The 15,849-nt window shown below is 37.3% G+C and overlaps 1 protein-coding gene across 2 annotated transcripts in view; it reads left to right on the plus strand.

The window, feature by feature from the left end:
• GMCL1 (germ cell-less 1, spermatogenesis associated) overlaps positions 1-12,812 on the plus strand; it is a 36,766-nt gene extending 23,954 nt beyond the window's left edge. Inside the window, exons 11-14 of one of the 2 annotated variants that reach the window (XM_080814089.1) lie at positions 659-734; positions 4,873-5,018; positions 7,695-7,782; positions 12,241-12,812. In XM_080814089.1, the coding sequence (XP_080670215.1) occupies positions 659-734; positions 4,873-5,018; positions 7,695-7,782; positions 12,241-12,369 (439 nt within the window). In that variant the 3' untranslated portion in view covers positions 12,370-12,812. Of the gene's footprint in view, positions 1-658; positions 735-2,451; positions 2,481-4,240; positions 4,358-4,872; positions 5,019-7,694; positions 7,783-12,240 lie in introns of those variants that run through there. The other variant, XM_080814090.1, reaches the window with a different exon arrangement.
• The last annotated feature ends 3,037 nt before the right edge of the window (positions 12,813-15,849 follow it).

Consider the following 15,849-nt stretch of genomic DNA (forward strand, 5'->3'; position numbering starts at 1 on the left):
ATTTTTTTAATATATTGTATTTCAGTATTTCAGTTTGGTGATGATGATGTCCCCAGTATCTAGGCACTTAATAAATGTTGTATATGATGAATATATTGTATTACTTTTGTCATTTGGAATTCCAAACTAATAATAATGCATTTTTTGTTACCATAACTTGAAACAAAAGTGTTTTTCTAGATTGGTTAAGATTTTTAAAGTAGGGAACCAGTTCTACAGCTGTTTCTATTAAATCTTGAGTTTACATGATTATACTACGTAAAAGATGGCTTGGATATGAAACAGTAATGTCCAATGGTAGATGAAACTGTCACATCTTAAGTAATAGATTTTAACTTACTTTACTTAGTAGTTAGAATTTTGAGTGTTTTATTTCCTTGATCACAGTTTCTCATAGACATTTTTCCCCTCTTCTCTGGTTTGGCTGAGCCCTAATAAAAAGTATTCTAGAAGTCAGGGCAATAAGTGAAACATTAATTTTTTTTTAAGCAAAGGCAATGGGCTAGATTTAATCCATGTATTCTTATTATATCTATAACACAAAAAGATATTTTTAAATCTATTAGCAAGTTTTTCTGTTCTTTTAAACTTAACAATTATTTCTAAACTATTAGTTGCCTATTTTCTATGAGATTTCACATCTTATGTGTATTTCTAGGCCTCAAGAAATCAATAAAGAAGAACTAGAGGGAAATAGCATGAGGTGTGGTAGAAAGCTTGCCAAAGATGGGGAAGTAAGTATGGGTTATGACTCTTAACATTCTCATGCAAATTGTAATACTATTAGTGCAAAATACACTTTCAGTAACAATCATGGCACCTGCCATACCTTAGAGGAGCTTTTTTGGTAGTTTCTATAGCTTGATCTCCTGGACAGGAAGTTAGGTGCTTAGTTGTGTTGCATGAGGCTGTTGAACTTTTTGTGTCCCACTAAGAGAAAGAAGAAGAAGATCCCTTAGCAATCCAGAAATTAAGATAAGTAAGAAATTATATGGGAGCTATTACATAGTTAAAAGTGATTCTTTCTATTTTACGGTTACCTTAAATCAAAGACATTCAAACCCTTTGCTACCCACATTTAGACTTCTGTTTTTCATTATCACTATATATAAATGTATATAAGTGAAACAGAAGTACTGTGAAATAGTATTTAACTGTTGCTGTGTCCAAAGGTCCTATTTTGTATTTAATTTTTAAAAAAAGCTTATTGTGACTCATTAAATTGATTTTAATGGGACATGAACTACATTTTTAAAAATCCCACTCTAATTGTAGTTTTCATCTTAAAAAATAATTCAGCCTGGGGTGCCTGAGTGGCTCAGTCAGTTAAATATCCGACTCTTGATTTCAGCTTAGGTCATGATCTCAGGATTGTGAGATCAAGCCCCGCATCAGACTCATGCACTGGGCGTGGAAACTGTTAAGGTTCTCTCTCTTTCTTCTGCCCCTTCCCCTTTAAAAAATAATAATAATTCAGCCTAATTTAGACAACCATTCATTATTTTTTCCTAAATATTCCCTTATTGTAACTTCTTTGTTTTTAGAAGTTAATTATGTTTGCATTCATAATTATAATAAATGTTAGCAGCATATGAAAGGGGAATAAGTAGGTGTCTTTATTTCTTAGTCTTCCTTGTTGCTGCTTCCACAACTTGTTCCTCCCTCACCCTTCATTGAGCCACAGCTCCTTTGAAGCACATGCTTCTGCTACACCAGTCACGACCCTTATTATAGCCATCATTCACAGGGCTGTCTGTATTTATCACTGTTCTTGTCACCCGTCTTGGTGATTTCAGCATCTCTGTTCCCTGACCTTCCTCCCCACAGTGATCTTATGCTCTACCTTACCTCCAGTACCCATTTCCTGGACATAGATCCTCATTTTTTGCTTTACTAAATAATACATCCCCTTCAGAACCGCCATTTCAGGCATATCATTTTCAGACTCTACTTCTTTTTCCTTCTAGCACTCTCTTTCTAGAACCTGGACTCCCAGCAATTTTTTAACTCCAGTGGGATGCACAATACATTGTTCTTATTACCTTTTTCCCATTATCCTCTCACCACCTTGCTACTTCTTTCTTTACTTGACTTACATTTTATGTTCCATCTTAAAATTGGTCCCTGGCTAATACTCTTAACTTCTCTTTTTCCTCTCGTCAAGCTCAGCTGGGTAAACTCCAATTCTTATTAAATCCTGACTTGATATGCACTGCACGCCTGCTTCCAAATAGATGTCTATGACTAAAGAAACACAGTGTAAACCCCCCCCTCAAGGTGTTACTTGAATGTTTGTAACTGTAAACTTCAAACAGGTGCTGCATGGGGATCCTCCTGTATTTCCCTAGTGAATTCATCTGCCAGTCTTTGAGTACCTCTCAGACCTTCTTTAAAAGGGACAGTGCCACCACCCTCATTCTTATCTATGACCTTGTTTCTTTCATCACACAGAAAATGAAAGCAATACGAAGAGAATCTACGTATCCTCCTACCCAGCAGTTCTGCCAGTCTACCTGCAGCTATAGCTGTGTGTCATGCTTTTCCTCTAACTAGAATGGATGAACCATCTGCTGCTGTCCCAGTCCATCCCCTCCCCTCATAAAAAACTCCATCCCTTCTCACCTATTCAGAAGCTTTGCTCCTCCAGTTTTCACCTCCCTGTCCTGCATCATCAGTTTTTCTCTTCTACTGGGTCATTCTCATTGAGCATATACCATATCATACCACCACCCATCTGGAACCACACCCCGACTCCACGTTCTTCTCTAGCTACCACTCCCATTTCTGAGCATCTCTTTTAAGCAAAAAACTCATTGCAAAAGTTACCCATATTTGTCTACACTTCCTGTTTTCTGATGCTCTCTTGAATTCACTCTAATTTATTTATCGCAGTAAACTCCAGTGAAACTACCATGCTATTGTCACCAGTGATTTCCACATTGCCAGGTCAGGTAGTTAGCTTTTGGTCTTCCAAAAGTTCTTGGCGACGTGATACATCTGCACTCACTCTTTATTAGAGATTTTCTCCATTTGACTTCCAGTACAGCATATCTTGCTGGTTTTCTTCCCAATTCAGTGGCTTCTAAGTCTTCACCTAAGTGAAAGACTTAGTGACTTAGTGCCTAAGTGACTTCTAAGTCTTTGCCTAGATCCTTCTCTTTCTCAGCAAATGTTGGTATGACTAGAAGCTCAGTGCTTGGACTTCTTCCCTGTCAAAGCTCACTCCAAAGTGATATCATCTAGTTCCCATGACTTCACACTGATGACATCTAACTCCAGATTCACATATGTAGCTAGTCACTCGACATCTTTCTTAGAATCCTAGTAGCATCCTGAATAAAATAGTCCCAAGCTGAATTCTGATTTTCATCCCCAAACTTTCTCCTTCCCAAGTAATTCTCTAACCCATAAATGGCCCCTCTGTTAATCATTGAATAAGCTCCAAACTTCGGATATTTCTTTCTTAAATACCACAACTGGTGTTCATAAAAAATTCTTCCGGGCTCTACTTGTGAAATCTATTCTTAGCTTGTCTGCCACTACCATCCAAGTCCAAGCCAGCATTATCTCTTGTCTGGGCTATTGTAATAGCCTCATAACTGCTCTCCCTGTTTTCACTTTTGCTCTTCTACATGTTGTTTTCCATATAGCAGCCAAAGTCATCTTTTTAAAATGCAAATTAGATGTTACTTCCCTCCCTAAAACTTTCCATCAGCCTCTTACTACACTTAGAAGAAATGCATGCTCTTCCTTACTTTGGACTTCTAGGCCTTACATTTTCTGACCCCTGACCGACTCTCTGAAATTATCCCCATCTTCTGTCCACCCACGTGACTGCCCTAGCCACATAGCCCTTCTTATTGTTCTCTTTGCCCAAGTCACCCTTTTCCCAGATAGTTACTGGTCTGCCCCTTAGTTGACTCAGCGCCCGGCTCACCTAGTATCTCCATGGAGAGACTTTCCCTGACCACCTCTCTGAACCAGCAGGCTTCCTAGCTAGGCCCTCCTTCCCTATCCTGTCACTCTCTCCTGACATTTTATTCTGTTTTGTTCTCTTCCATTCCATTCTGTTCCATCTATTCCTTCCACACAAACATATACACATATTAAAATACACATTCTACCAGGGCAGAAACTTGCTGTTCTTCTATGCCTAGAGCAGTACTTGGCACGTATGTTGTAATTCAGAATGTCAACCAAACACTTGAAACTCTAACTTTCCTTTACTATACTATACCAGCTTGCTTAATATTCCATTAACTATTGGGTGATAGATGAAATAAACGTGTGGACCCCATGTTGGTATTTAAAATAATTCAGTTGTGAGGTGCCTCGCAGACTCAGAAGAGCATGCAACTCTTGATCTCAGGGTCATGAGCCCCACATTGGATGTAGAGATTACTAAATAAACTTTAAAAAATAAAGTACCAATGTGTATGTGTCAGTTAGTTATTTAAGGAATTTATAGTATTTTTAAAGCAAGGTGGGTTTTAGTGGGATCTTCCTACCTCCTTATAGACTCCTAGCCCCCTAAGTTATACCTCCTTAGAGTTGCAGTGAAAAGCCTTATTATTTACGATAGAATTGTGGTGTGGAGACATAACAGATCACGAAGAGGTGATATTAGGAAAGTACCTTAAAGAATGACGATCATAAAGGCTGCTTTTCTGGCTCTGAAATGTACTGTACCCATGTGGTAAACCTTTATATATATTCACAGATATATTCTGTGTGGTAAGCCCTAAGGGAAAGGTACACATGAGAGAGAAATATTTGGAGTGAGTTAAAGAAAGAAAAGACATTTTGAACTTTTTATCTTTGACTTGCTAGTATGATAAACTGAAGTAAATCTTTCTCTTTTGTATTTCTTAGTACTGCTGGCGGTGGACAGGTTTTAACTTTGGCTTTGACCTGCTTGTAACTTACACCAATCGATACATCATTTTCAAACGCAATACGCTGAATCAGCCGTGTAGTGGATCTGTCAGTTTACAGCCTCGAAGGAGCATAGCATTTAGGTAGGATGAAATTTCCCTGCCCCACTCCTCCTCCCTCCAGAAAAAAATACAAGAAATAAAATAAAACCTGATAATTTACGCCAGCAGCAGTAGAGTTTTGGTAAGATACAGTATATATGAAAGTGCAGGAAAATAGTAAGCTTCTTTTCCTGTGACATGTTAGTAATAATCCAAATCAAAAAGTCTGGATCTAGTGTGTCAGAAAGAATAGGCTGAATATAAATGATATAAGATGGATAATAGGCTTGAAGCTGTTGCCTTGCTGCTGTTCTTGCAGATTAAAGGTTCAGAATGGAAAGACAGCAAGATATTTTTCTAAGAAAACATGTCTGGGATTGTCCTTCACTTTCTGTGGGATTTCATATGTCCAACTTCGCCTGGTGGTTGAGCTTGCTATCTTACTGGAGAGGATCCTGACAAGTTAGAAAATAGCTTTTATGAGTAGATTTTTTAAAGTCGTATATTTATCCTTACCTTACACCATATGCAAAAATTAACTCAAAATGGATCGAAGACCTAAACATAAGAGCTGAGACTATAAAACAACTCTTGGAAGAAAACACAGGGGGAAAGCTTTTTTTTTTTTTTTTTTTAAGATTTTATTTATTTATTTATTTGACACAGAGAGACAGAGACAGCGAGAGAGGGAACATAAGCAGGGGAAGGGGGAGAGGGAGAAGCAGGCTTCCTGCTGAGCAGGGAGCCTGATGCGGAGCTCGATCCCACAACCCAGGGATCATGATGTGAACCAAAGGCAGATGCTTAATGACTGAGCCACCCAGGGGGAAAACTTGACGTTGGATTTGGCAATGATTTCTTCAGTATGACACCAAAGCATAGGCAACAAAAGAAAAAAAATGAATTGGATTTCATCAAAATTTAAAACTCTTGTGTATCAAAGGACACTATCAACAAGAGTAAAAAGGCAATGGAGAGAATGAGAGAAATTATTTGCTAACCATGTATCTGATAAGGAGCTAATATCCAGAATATCTAGAGAACTCCTAAAACTCCACAACAAAAAAGCAAACAGCCTCATTCAAACATAGGCAGGGGATTTAAACATTTCTCCAAAGAAGATCTGCAGATGGCCAATACACATCTTTTCAAGCATGAAAGGATCTTGCTTGAAAAGAGATACTCAACATCACTAATCATTAGAGAAACGCAGATCAAAGTCACAATGAGATGCCACTTCAAACCCATTAGAATGGTTACTATCAAAAACAAAACAGGGATGCCTGGGTGGCTCAGTCAGTTAAGCAGCTGCCTTCGGCTCAGGTCATGATCCTGGTGTCCTGGGATCGAGTCCCACATCGGGCTCCTTGCCCGGCGGGGTGCCTGCTTCTCCCTCTGCCTCTGCCTGCCATTCTGCCAGCCTGTGCGCACTCTCCCTCTCTCTCTCTCTCTCTCTGACAAATAAATAAAAATAAAATCTTTAAAAAATACAAAAAACAAAAAGTGTTGATGAGGATGTGGGGAAATTGGACCTTTGTTCGTTGCTAGTGGGAATGTAAAATGGTGTATCTTTTGTGGAAAATGAAATGGCATTTCCTCAAAAAATTAAACATAGAATTACCATATGATCCAGCAATTCCTCTTCTGGGTATTACCCAAAAGAATTGTAAGGAGGGGGGCGCCTGGGTGGCTTAGTCAGTTAAGTGTCTGCCTTCAGGTCAGGTCATGATTCTGGAGTCCCAGAATCAAGCCCCATGTGAGGCCCCCGCTCAGCGGGGAGTCTGCTTCTCCGTCTGCCTTTGCCCCTCCCCCTGTGTTCTCTCTTGCTCACTCAAATAGATAATAAAATCTTTAAATAAATAGATAGATAGATAGATAGATAGATAAAAAAATTGTATGCAGGGACTGGCAAAGATATTATTATTACATTCATTTTCGCAGCAGCCTTATTTAATGGCCAGAAAGTGAAAGCAACCCAATTGTCCATCACGGATGTCCATGTAGATATTGTCTGTACCTACAATGGAATTTTATTCAGCCTTGAAATGGTAGGAAATTCTTACACATGCACCAACATGAGCCTTGATGACAACATTATGTTAAGTGAAATAAGCCAGTCACAAAAGAGTAGATGCTACATGATTCCACTCATGCAGTACCTCAGGTAGACAAGTTCATAGAGAAAGTAGAATGGCGGTTGTCCCAGACCAAGGTAGGGGTAATGGGGAATTTGTGTTTGCTGGGTATAGACTTTCAGATGGGAAGATAAAAAAGTTCTGGAGATGGATGGCAGTGATGATTTTAGAACAGTGTGAATGTTTTTAATGCTGAGAATTATACACTTAGAGATGGTTAAAAGGGTAAATTTTATGTATATTCTACCACAATAAAAAAGACACAGATGAATTAATTTATATCACAGATATGTATAATAGCACACCTTACAAATCTCTAAGGGGATCAGTTTAGAATTGGAAAAGACTTCTAAAATCTTTTATCAAATTAAAGAATATGGAAGAGAAAAGTAAATATTAAAGTGAGGGAGGACTTGTTTAAATTAATCTGTGGTTCAAAAATCATATGTTTAGGAGCATGAGATTCTTGATCTTGGGGTTGTGGGTTTGAGCCCCAGGTTGGGTATAGAAATTACTTAAAAATCAAATCTTAAAAAAAACCCCATATGTCTGTTTTTTAATTTGTATTTTTTTTAAATCCTAGATTACGTTTGGCCTCTTTTGATAGTAGTGGAAAATTAATATGTAGTAGAACAACTGGCTATCAAATACTTACTCTTGAAAAAGATCAGGTATGTTTGATTACTTTTCTATTGTATGGTTATAGTATTTGTCTTTTGAATCCTCTTTTGAAAATTCTTAAGTAGAATTAACATTTGATTTAAAGATTGAAAAGTTTTTTGTGTTTTGTTTTTTAAGATTATTTATTTGTTTATTTATTTGACAGAGAGAGATCACAAGTAGGCAGAGAGGCAGGCAGAGATAGAGGGAGGGGGAAGCAGGCTCTCTGCTGAGCAGAGAGCTAGATGCGGGGTTCTATCCCAGGACCCTGAGACCATGACCTGAGCTGAAGGCAGAGGCTTAACCCACTGAGCCACCCAGGTGCCCCAAGATTGACTGAAAGGTTTTTTGAAGATAGAGATGGAAATACCATGTTCACATATGCATAATTTACCCCCATTTTATTAGAAGTAGAGCTAAGACAAAAAAAGAAAAAACAAAATTTGATTTGAGGGGCAGGGAAAAGCTGATAATTGGTAAATAATTGTTTATCCTGAATAACTTCTTTAAAAAGTTAGGAATCTTAATTGCTTTATCCATTGTGTTCATAAGTGCATTTATTTATAGATTAATAGCAAACACTTTGAAGGTAATCCAGTATGTCTGCAATAGCTCCTGAATATTAGGAGAACATTGTCCTCTAGCACAATAGATTTCTAAAGTAGCAAGCATCTGTGATGTTCCCAAAACACTGTCTAAAGCTGTTTATTTAATTTTCTTCATATATCACATGCCTGCTGAAGTTCCAAAATGTCATGATGAGAAAGTAAAACATTTTTGAAAAGTAATATGAGAGCTGTTAAAATATTAATGAAGTTTAAGGGCACCTGGGTGGCTTAGTCGGTTAAGTACCTTCAGCTCAGTCCTGGGATCAAGCCCCGCATGGGCTCCCTGTTCATTGGGCTGTCTGCTTCTCCCTCTGCCTCTCCCCACTGCTCTTGCTCGCTGGAACACATGCTGTGTCTTGCTCACATGAGCACGTGCTCTCGCACGCTTCCCCGCCCCCGAAGTAAATAAATAATCTTTTTTTTTTTTTTTAAGATTTTACTTATTTATTTGACAGAGAGAGATCACAAGTAGGCAGAGAGGCAGGCAGAGAGAGAGGATGAAGCAGGTTCCCCGCTGAGCAGAGAGCCCGATGCGGGGCTCAATCCCAGGACCCTGAGACCATGACCTGAGTTGAAGGCAGAGGCTTAACTCACTGAGCCACCCAGGTGCCCCTAAATAAATAATCTTTAAAAAATATTAAGGAAGTTTACTTCTATTAAAACTAATCACTATTCCAAGGGACATACTGTTTTAATAAGGCGTTCAGAGCCCATAGTTCACATAAATTATTAGAAATTAGCTATTTTCTTTAGACCAAAGAGCCTCTGACAGAATATCAGAATTTAGCACTGCAAGGAACCTTGAAGTGATAGTTCTAACCTCACATAGCCTGTATGAGAGCTCCTTTAATCACATTCTGACAGAGGATCCTCCACTTGTTGCAATTCTAGCAACAGAGCAGACTCTCTCACATGGTAGATAATATTTGAGAAGGTAGATATATAATAAGAAAAGTTCAAATCTGCCTTCAGTAGAACTCTGTTGGTCCCCCTGACACCCTCTGGAGCTGCATGAGCAATGGCTGTCTTTACTTTCTATCTGGAACTTCATAAAAAGTTCTGTCATGGCTCAAAGCAGCCAGAGTCTTGGAAACACCAGGCCAAGATAATAGTTGTATTTCAAGTGTTTCTTGAATTGTTCATTCAGAAACATTGGAGTCCCTGCTGGGTGCTAGGTTCTGTGCCACCCAGGCGCCCCTGATTTTTGTATATTTTATGGCTGTCTGTCTTACAGAACTATGCAGACTAGATTTGCATTAGATGAAGGATTTCAGCAATGTATGTGAAGGATTAGAGACATGGTAATAGGTGAAAGGTGATTTTGAAGCTATTGCTATAATCCAGATAAAGGATGAAAACCTTAATTGAAGGAAGGGAGCAATGGGGGTGGAGAAATGTTGATGGGTTCTAGAAATAAAGCAGTGCAGTTGATAGAATTTGGTGCCTAATTGTGTGAAGGTAAGAGAGCAATTAAAGATAGTTCCTAGGGACGCCCGGGTGCTTGGTTGTTTAAGGGTTTGCCTTTGGCTTGGGTCATGATCCCAAGGTCCCGGGATCGAGTCCCACATCAGGCTTTCTGCTCAACTAGGTGTCTTCTTCTCCCTCTGCTGCTCCCCCTGCTTGTGCTCTCTCTCTGACAAATAAATAAATAAAATATATTTTTTTAAATGTTCCTACTGTCTTGATTTATAGTAGTTTTTCCTTTGATTTGAATTATAGGAAGGAAAATGAACATGACCAGTACGGGTGAAAAGATGATGAATTCAATTTAAGCCATATTTAATTTGAGGGCATTGAGATAAAAGTGTGTTGGGTGGGGGATAAATGCTTCTGGCGTTTACAGACATTGCCTGGGGAAGAAATAATGACTGGATGAGATAGCTTCCAGGGAATATGTAGGGCGTCTAACAGGTCAGAAACATAGGGGACACTGGTACTTGAGGGATGGGCAAAAAAAGTAACCTGGTAAGACATTCAAGAGCTGGGATGGAGAGTCAAAGTCAAATTGCAGCTAAGTGGAGAGTTAGATGTATAGATCCTGGAATTCAGACCTAGATGAAGCATGTGGAGCAGTAATAGAGCTCTAGTACAGAATAGGTGGTGAGCCTCAGAGAAGCAGGGATTTGTGAAGATGGAGAAGTAATTAGTCTGGAAGTAGAAATGGAAACCTAGGAAGATGCCGCCACTCTGTCTGATGCTGTTGTCTATGGGCTTCTCAGCTTCCACTCTGTCATGGAGGAAAGAAAATGGAACTTACGGCACTTCAGTGTGAACATAGATGTGAATTGAGCTCTCACGTGGAATTAAAGGTTTAGTAAAGCTAAGATTAAATCTGTCTAGTTTGGGGATAGGGATTGGGAATTAGTACAACCTAATACTCAGAAATCAGTTTGTCCTTCCAGCTCTCAAGTAATGTCCACATGGCTCCCCTCTTATCTAAAAGTTGGCACTTAGACCTACCCCTACTCCCAGCCCTAACTATATTGAAATACTAGAATCTTCCTTGGAGTTTTTGTTTCGTTGTAACACTGAATCTTGGTTTTTATCATCAAATACACAAATTGCCAAAACAAATGTCCTCAACAAATTTTGTAAGTGTGCCTTCACCTGGGTTGTAGCTACAGACTTTGTCAAGGCCAGGCTGACTCAAGGTTCTAAAGACCAACTATGTTTGACATCATTCCTCTCTGCTAACCCTGTTAATACCATCAGCCCAGGTGATTGCCTCACTTGACCCATCATCTCACTCTTTTCATTCACTAACATTTTTTTTTAAACACCACTTTCCCTGTTTAGGGATATATGGAGATACCGTGTGTGTGTGTGTGTGTGTGTGCGCGCGCGCATGTGTGTGTTCCTTACCTTCTTTATCCAATTTTTCTTGCTTTTCCCCCCAATACAGAAGCCATGTCCAATTAAGCCTACATCAGTCATTCACATGTTCCAGTGTGTTAATCTCTTTCCATTGCAGGAGCATCTTCTGTAGTAAAAAATAAAAAAGTGTTTAATATTTAATAGTGTATTCTTCAAAATACATAAAATAAGGCAAAACTAATGTAAATTACTGCAGAAAATGTATCTAAGAATTCAAAAAGTAGAAGTTCCAGTGCTGCTCCTTTTACCCTAAAGACTCACTCTTTTCACCAAATGCTGTTCATACAGGGTTCCAAATGGAGATCTGTAGAATGAGAGATGGTTACATTTATGACTTTCTGGTATAGGATCAAATCCTGTCTCTGTGAGATTTCAGGGCATTCTCTTGTGCACTGATGTAACTGAGCCTGAAATTTTTACAGGATAATGTATTTTACATTCCAGGAGACAAATCGTATGTTTGCGTTAGAGACAGTGGAAAATCTCAGACAAGAGTGGGAACATGGGAACCATGCTTGTTGGTGCTAATAATGGCTTCCCACCTTCTTCCCATTTATTTGCTCTACGTGAAGGCCATCAGAAAATGAAGCCAAATTGCCATATGTTTCTTGACTATATCTATTCATTAAATATGTAGGTACTTGATAGAAATTTTTCAGTAGTGAAAATAATTTCCATTACTGAGTATTTCATACTTGGCCAGCTTTGCTGAGTCCTCTATGTGCATTGTCTCATTTAATTCTCACTATAATCATGTGTGGTGGGTAGTTTTATTTATTTTACAGTAAGGAAGCTGCAGTTGACAAGTCATTGACTTGCCCAATGTCACAGCTAGTTGATGGGCGTTTCAAGATTAGAACAATGACTTTGAGACTTGAGATGCAAGCTCTTAACCACCATGTGATCTCCTACAGTTTACTCAATTCAACAGTTTGGTTTTCTCTTTTCTGTTTGTCTTGTCATTAAAGCTATACATTTGTTTTATAGGAACAAGTAGTGATGAACTTGGACAGCAGACTTCTGATCTTCCCTTTATACATCTGCTGTAACTTCCTGTATATATCTCCAGAAAAAAGAACTGAAAATAATCATCATCCAGAAAATGCAGAAAGCTGAGGATCTCATCAGTTGGAAATAGTAGCACTTTGAAAACTTTTTCGGCCAGCTTTAATTTAATGGCCCTACTGATATTCACATCTAAGGTGACTAACAATGACAAAGGCCTTATGAACTGTACAGATAATACAGAAGACTATTCTTATGCTCATTACATTTCTATGCATACATGAAAAAAAATTTTAAAGCCAAGAAAATATCTGTTGAACCATTTGTTACAAAGATGTTGACTCATGCTTTTAATTTTTAAGCATCAGTAGAAAATCGCTGTAGGTAAATTTCATATTGCAGCCTAATATAGGGTTAATTTTTAATTTAAACCTTGATCCTACCTAATGTTTGTGAATGTCAGTTATCTGTCTGTAAATTTATTTTTATTTGGCTAAAAGAATGCTAAAGGAACAATTGAATGGCAAATTATAAATGCTCTTTCAGTTGGTGCATTTAAAGCTGTCCTTTAATTTTTTCAAATGCTCTTTATGATTCCTCCTCATATTCTGATATCCCTCCAAGCTGTGCTTGTTTTTAATCATTAAATACTTTTTGTGGTTTTGGAGACGAAGCTGGGGAATTTTTTATTTAACGTAAGCATTTTCATGCTATTTTATTTTGCTTTTAATTTAGGTTTCTTAGGATTTTTAACAAAATCAGCTTTAGACTTTCAAATGAACTTGAATTGGGGGAGAAAATCAGTTGGAACCTGAGGATATTTCTTTGCCTTACATGGTCTTTTCTTTGACATTCTGTACTTCATTCTTAGGTCATGGATTATTTATGTACCAAATACTACACTTTAAATATTTTCATATTCTCTAATCTTCAGAATTATTTATGTTCAAATTTTGGTTGGGAATCCTATTTCCTACTTAAGCTCAGGACCTTATAACCTCTGAATTGAGTGCCTTTGAGTTATACATGCTAATAGAAATTTCAGATTATATGTAAATAAGGTCAGAGGATCTCATAGAAGCTTACAGTAAAGTATTAATGTAAAAATAGAACTTATTTTTGTCAAAAATGGGATGTACACTTGTCATGATTTATATGTTTCCTTCTTGTGTTCACTGCTATTTTGCAAATAGCCATGCTCCTCTTCTTTCCAGTGAGAGTAAATGCTTTTTGTGGTTAATGTATATTTGTAGTATGTTTTAAAAATTGGGAATCATTTTTATGTGTCTGTACAAATAATAAATACCCATTTGGAAAAAGAATAAATAAGCTCTTATATAAAATGGACCAAAAAAAAAAAAAAACTTCTGTTGAAAACAGAGTTTTTTTCTTTCTAGTTAGATTTTTTTCCCAATTTGATTTAACTTCTAGAATTTGATAGTTTTTCTTCCTCAGTAATATGTCCATAGGTTCATAAATTGCTTTTCTCCTTTCAAAATTAATCCTCTTTGACTTAAAGGAAACTTTTAAATGCCTCCCCCTCTCCCACCCCCAAACTGAGCTTAAATGTTTTATTTTATTATTTTATTTTTTTTTAAGATTTTATTTATTTATTTGACAGAGACACAGCAAGAGAGGGAACACAGGCAGGGGGGGCGGGAGAGGGGGAAGCAGGCTTCTTGCTGAGCAGGGAGCCCAATGCGGGGCTCGATCCCAGGACCCTGGGACTGGGATCATGACCTGAGCCGAACACAGACGCTTAAAAACTGAGCCACCCAGGTGCCCCTTAGTTTAAATGTTCTAAATACAATAATTTAGCTATATCAAGAGGCTGCTTTTCTTATTTTTATATTTGGCTATAACATATCTTTCATGAGATGCTTTTTTTCTGTCTTATTCTAGCATCAGAGGTTCCTCGCTAAAAAATACAAAGAACCTTAATTTGAATTATGTGGTTAATTGAATTTTTAGAAATACTGGGAGTAAAGAGAAAGTTTGAGTGTATTAGTGAGTAAAATTATTTCATTTCATTATATAAATTATCCAAATTTGAATTATATATGGTTCCTGTTCTTTGGTTCTTTCCTATCCAAATTGCTTACGTCGTCCACAAATAAGAGCTACTTCTTCAATCACAAGTAGGTTGTGTTTTCATCTGAGAAGTTGATAATTTGTCAGCTACTGATAGTAGAAATTTGCTTTTGTTTTTATTTTCTTAGCAGCAACTTTTCATTCTTTTCAATGGGAATATTTTCCATAGAGTATTAATAGTATCAGCTGAAGTATCATATAAACTATTATATGAAAGCTTTTGTGTTTGACTGCCTTTTGCCTCATAGCCATTGCCAAATCTTTTTTTTTTTAAGTTACTAAGGCTAGAAAACGATATTTACCCATTAATAATTATTATCAGTAAATTGGTTTTTAGCATCAGTTTATTCAAAGTAAAGTAGCGGTCCTTAAGAGAAAATATTCTAGAGCCTCATGCTAAATTATTAAAGAGGAATATGAACATATCTTTTTTTTAATGGATTTCCCTTGAAACTTAGCAAGGTACAGTCAAAATTAAATGAACAGTGGTAGTCACTAGTTTTAGTAACTGTTCAGTGGCTCACATTTTATCACAGTTTAAGTCTTTCAATGGGATTACCATTATATATTAATAATTTTCAGTATCAAGTGCAAAAGTGAGGTTACCAAGGATCACTGTGGTTATTTTTAAAAATTTATTTAAATTCAAGTTAGCTAACATAGAGTATAGTACTAGTTTCAGGAGCAGAACATAGTGATTCATCACTTACATAGAACACGCAGCACTCATCCAGTTTTTAAGGGCTTGAACTCAAGATGCTGAGATTAAGAGTCAGATGCTTGACTGCCTGAGCCACCCAGGAGCCCTCGTGGCTATTTAAGTTAGTAAAGATTAAATAAAAGTTAAAATTTACTTCCTCAGTCATACTAGGTACATTGTGCTTAGTAACCACATGTAACTAGTGGCTACAGTATCAGATGGGAGAGAGAGAGAATATTTCTGTTGTTGCAGAAAGTTCTGTTGAATAGTTGGTCCAGAATATTGAACTATTAATGTTGAAACTATGTCAAAAGTTATATTCCCTTAAAGATGAACCCATGTTAATAATAGCTATTAGAGCCGGGGTGCCAATGGTAGATCAAATACTTGAAATGATAATGTTGGTTCATAATTTTAAGCAATGTGAACCTAAAAAAACAAAAGACCTGGTACAATTCCTCCTCAGCCAGAAAGTTTGACATTTTTCCCAGGGTCCAGATGCAGGGGCATAAAAGCAAAAAGCCTCAAACATCATCAATCACTGTTAAGTAGAGGTCAGACTGCATCTAATTTAGGGGGAAGATTATTGACTCAGCGGCATGCACCCATTATGTAATGATAAAGTATAATACTTTTGTAAGAGCTGGTGATTTTTTAAAAATAGGACTAGCATAGTAAAACAAAATTTAACCAAGGCTAGAGAATAGTACATTTGCGGACAATCACAGATTATTAATGTTGGTTCTTATGTAAGGTATATGCATACTTTAAATACAGTTTGCCTTTATTGGAAAACTACT

Source organism: Martes martes (genome assembly GCF_963455335.1).
Source record: "Martes martes genome assembly, chromosome: 9".
Taxonomy (NCBI): Eukaryota; Metazoa; Chordata; class Mammalia; order Carnivora; family Mustelidae; genus Martes; species Martes martes.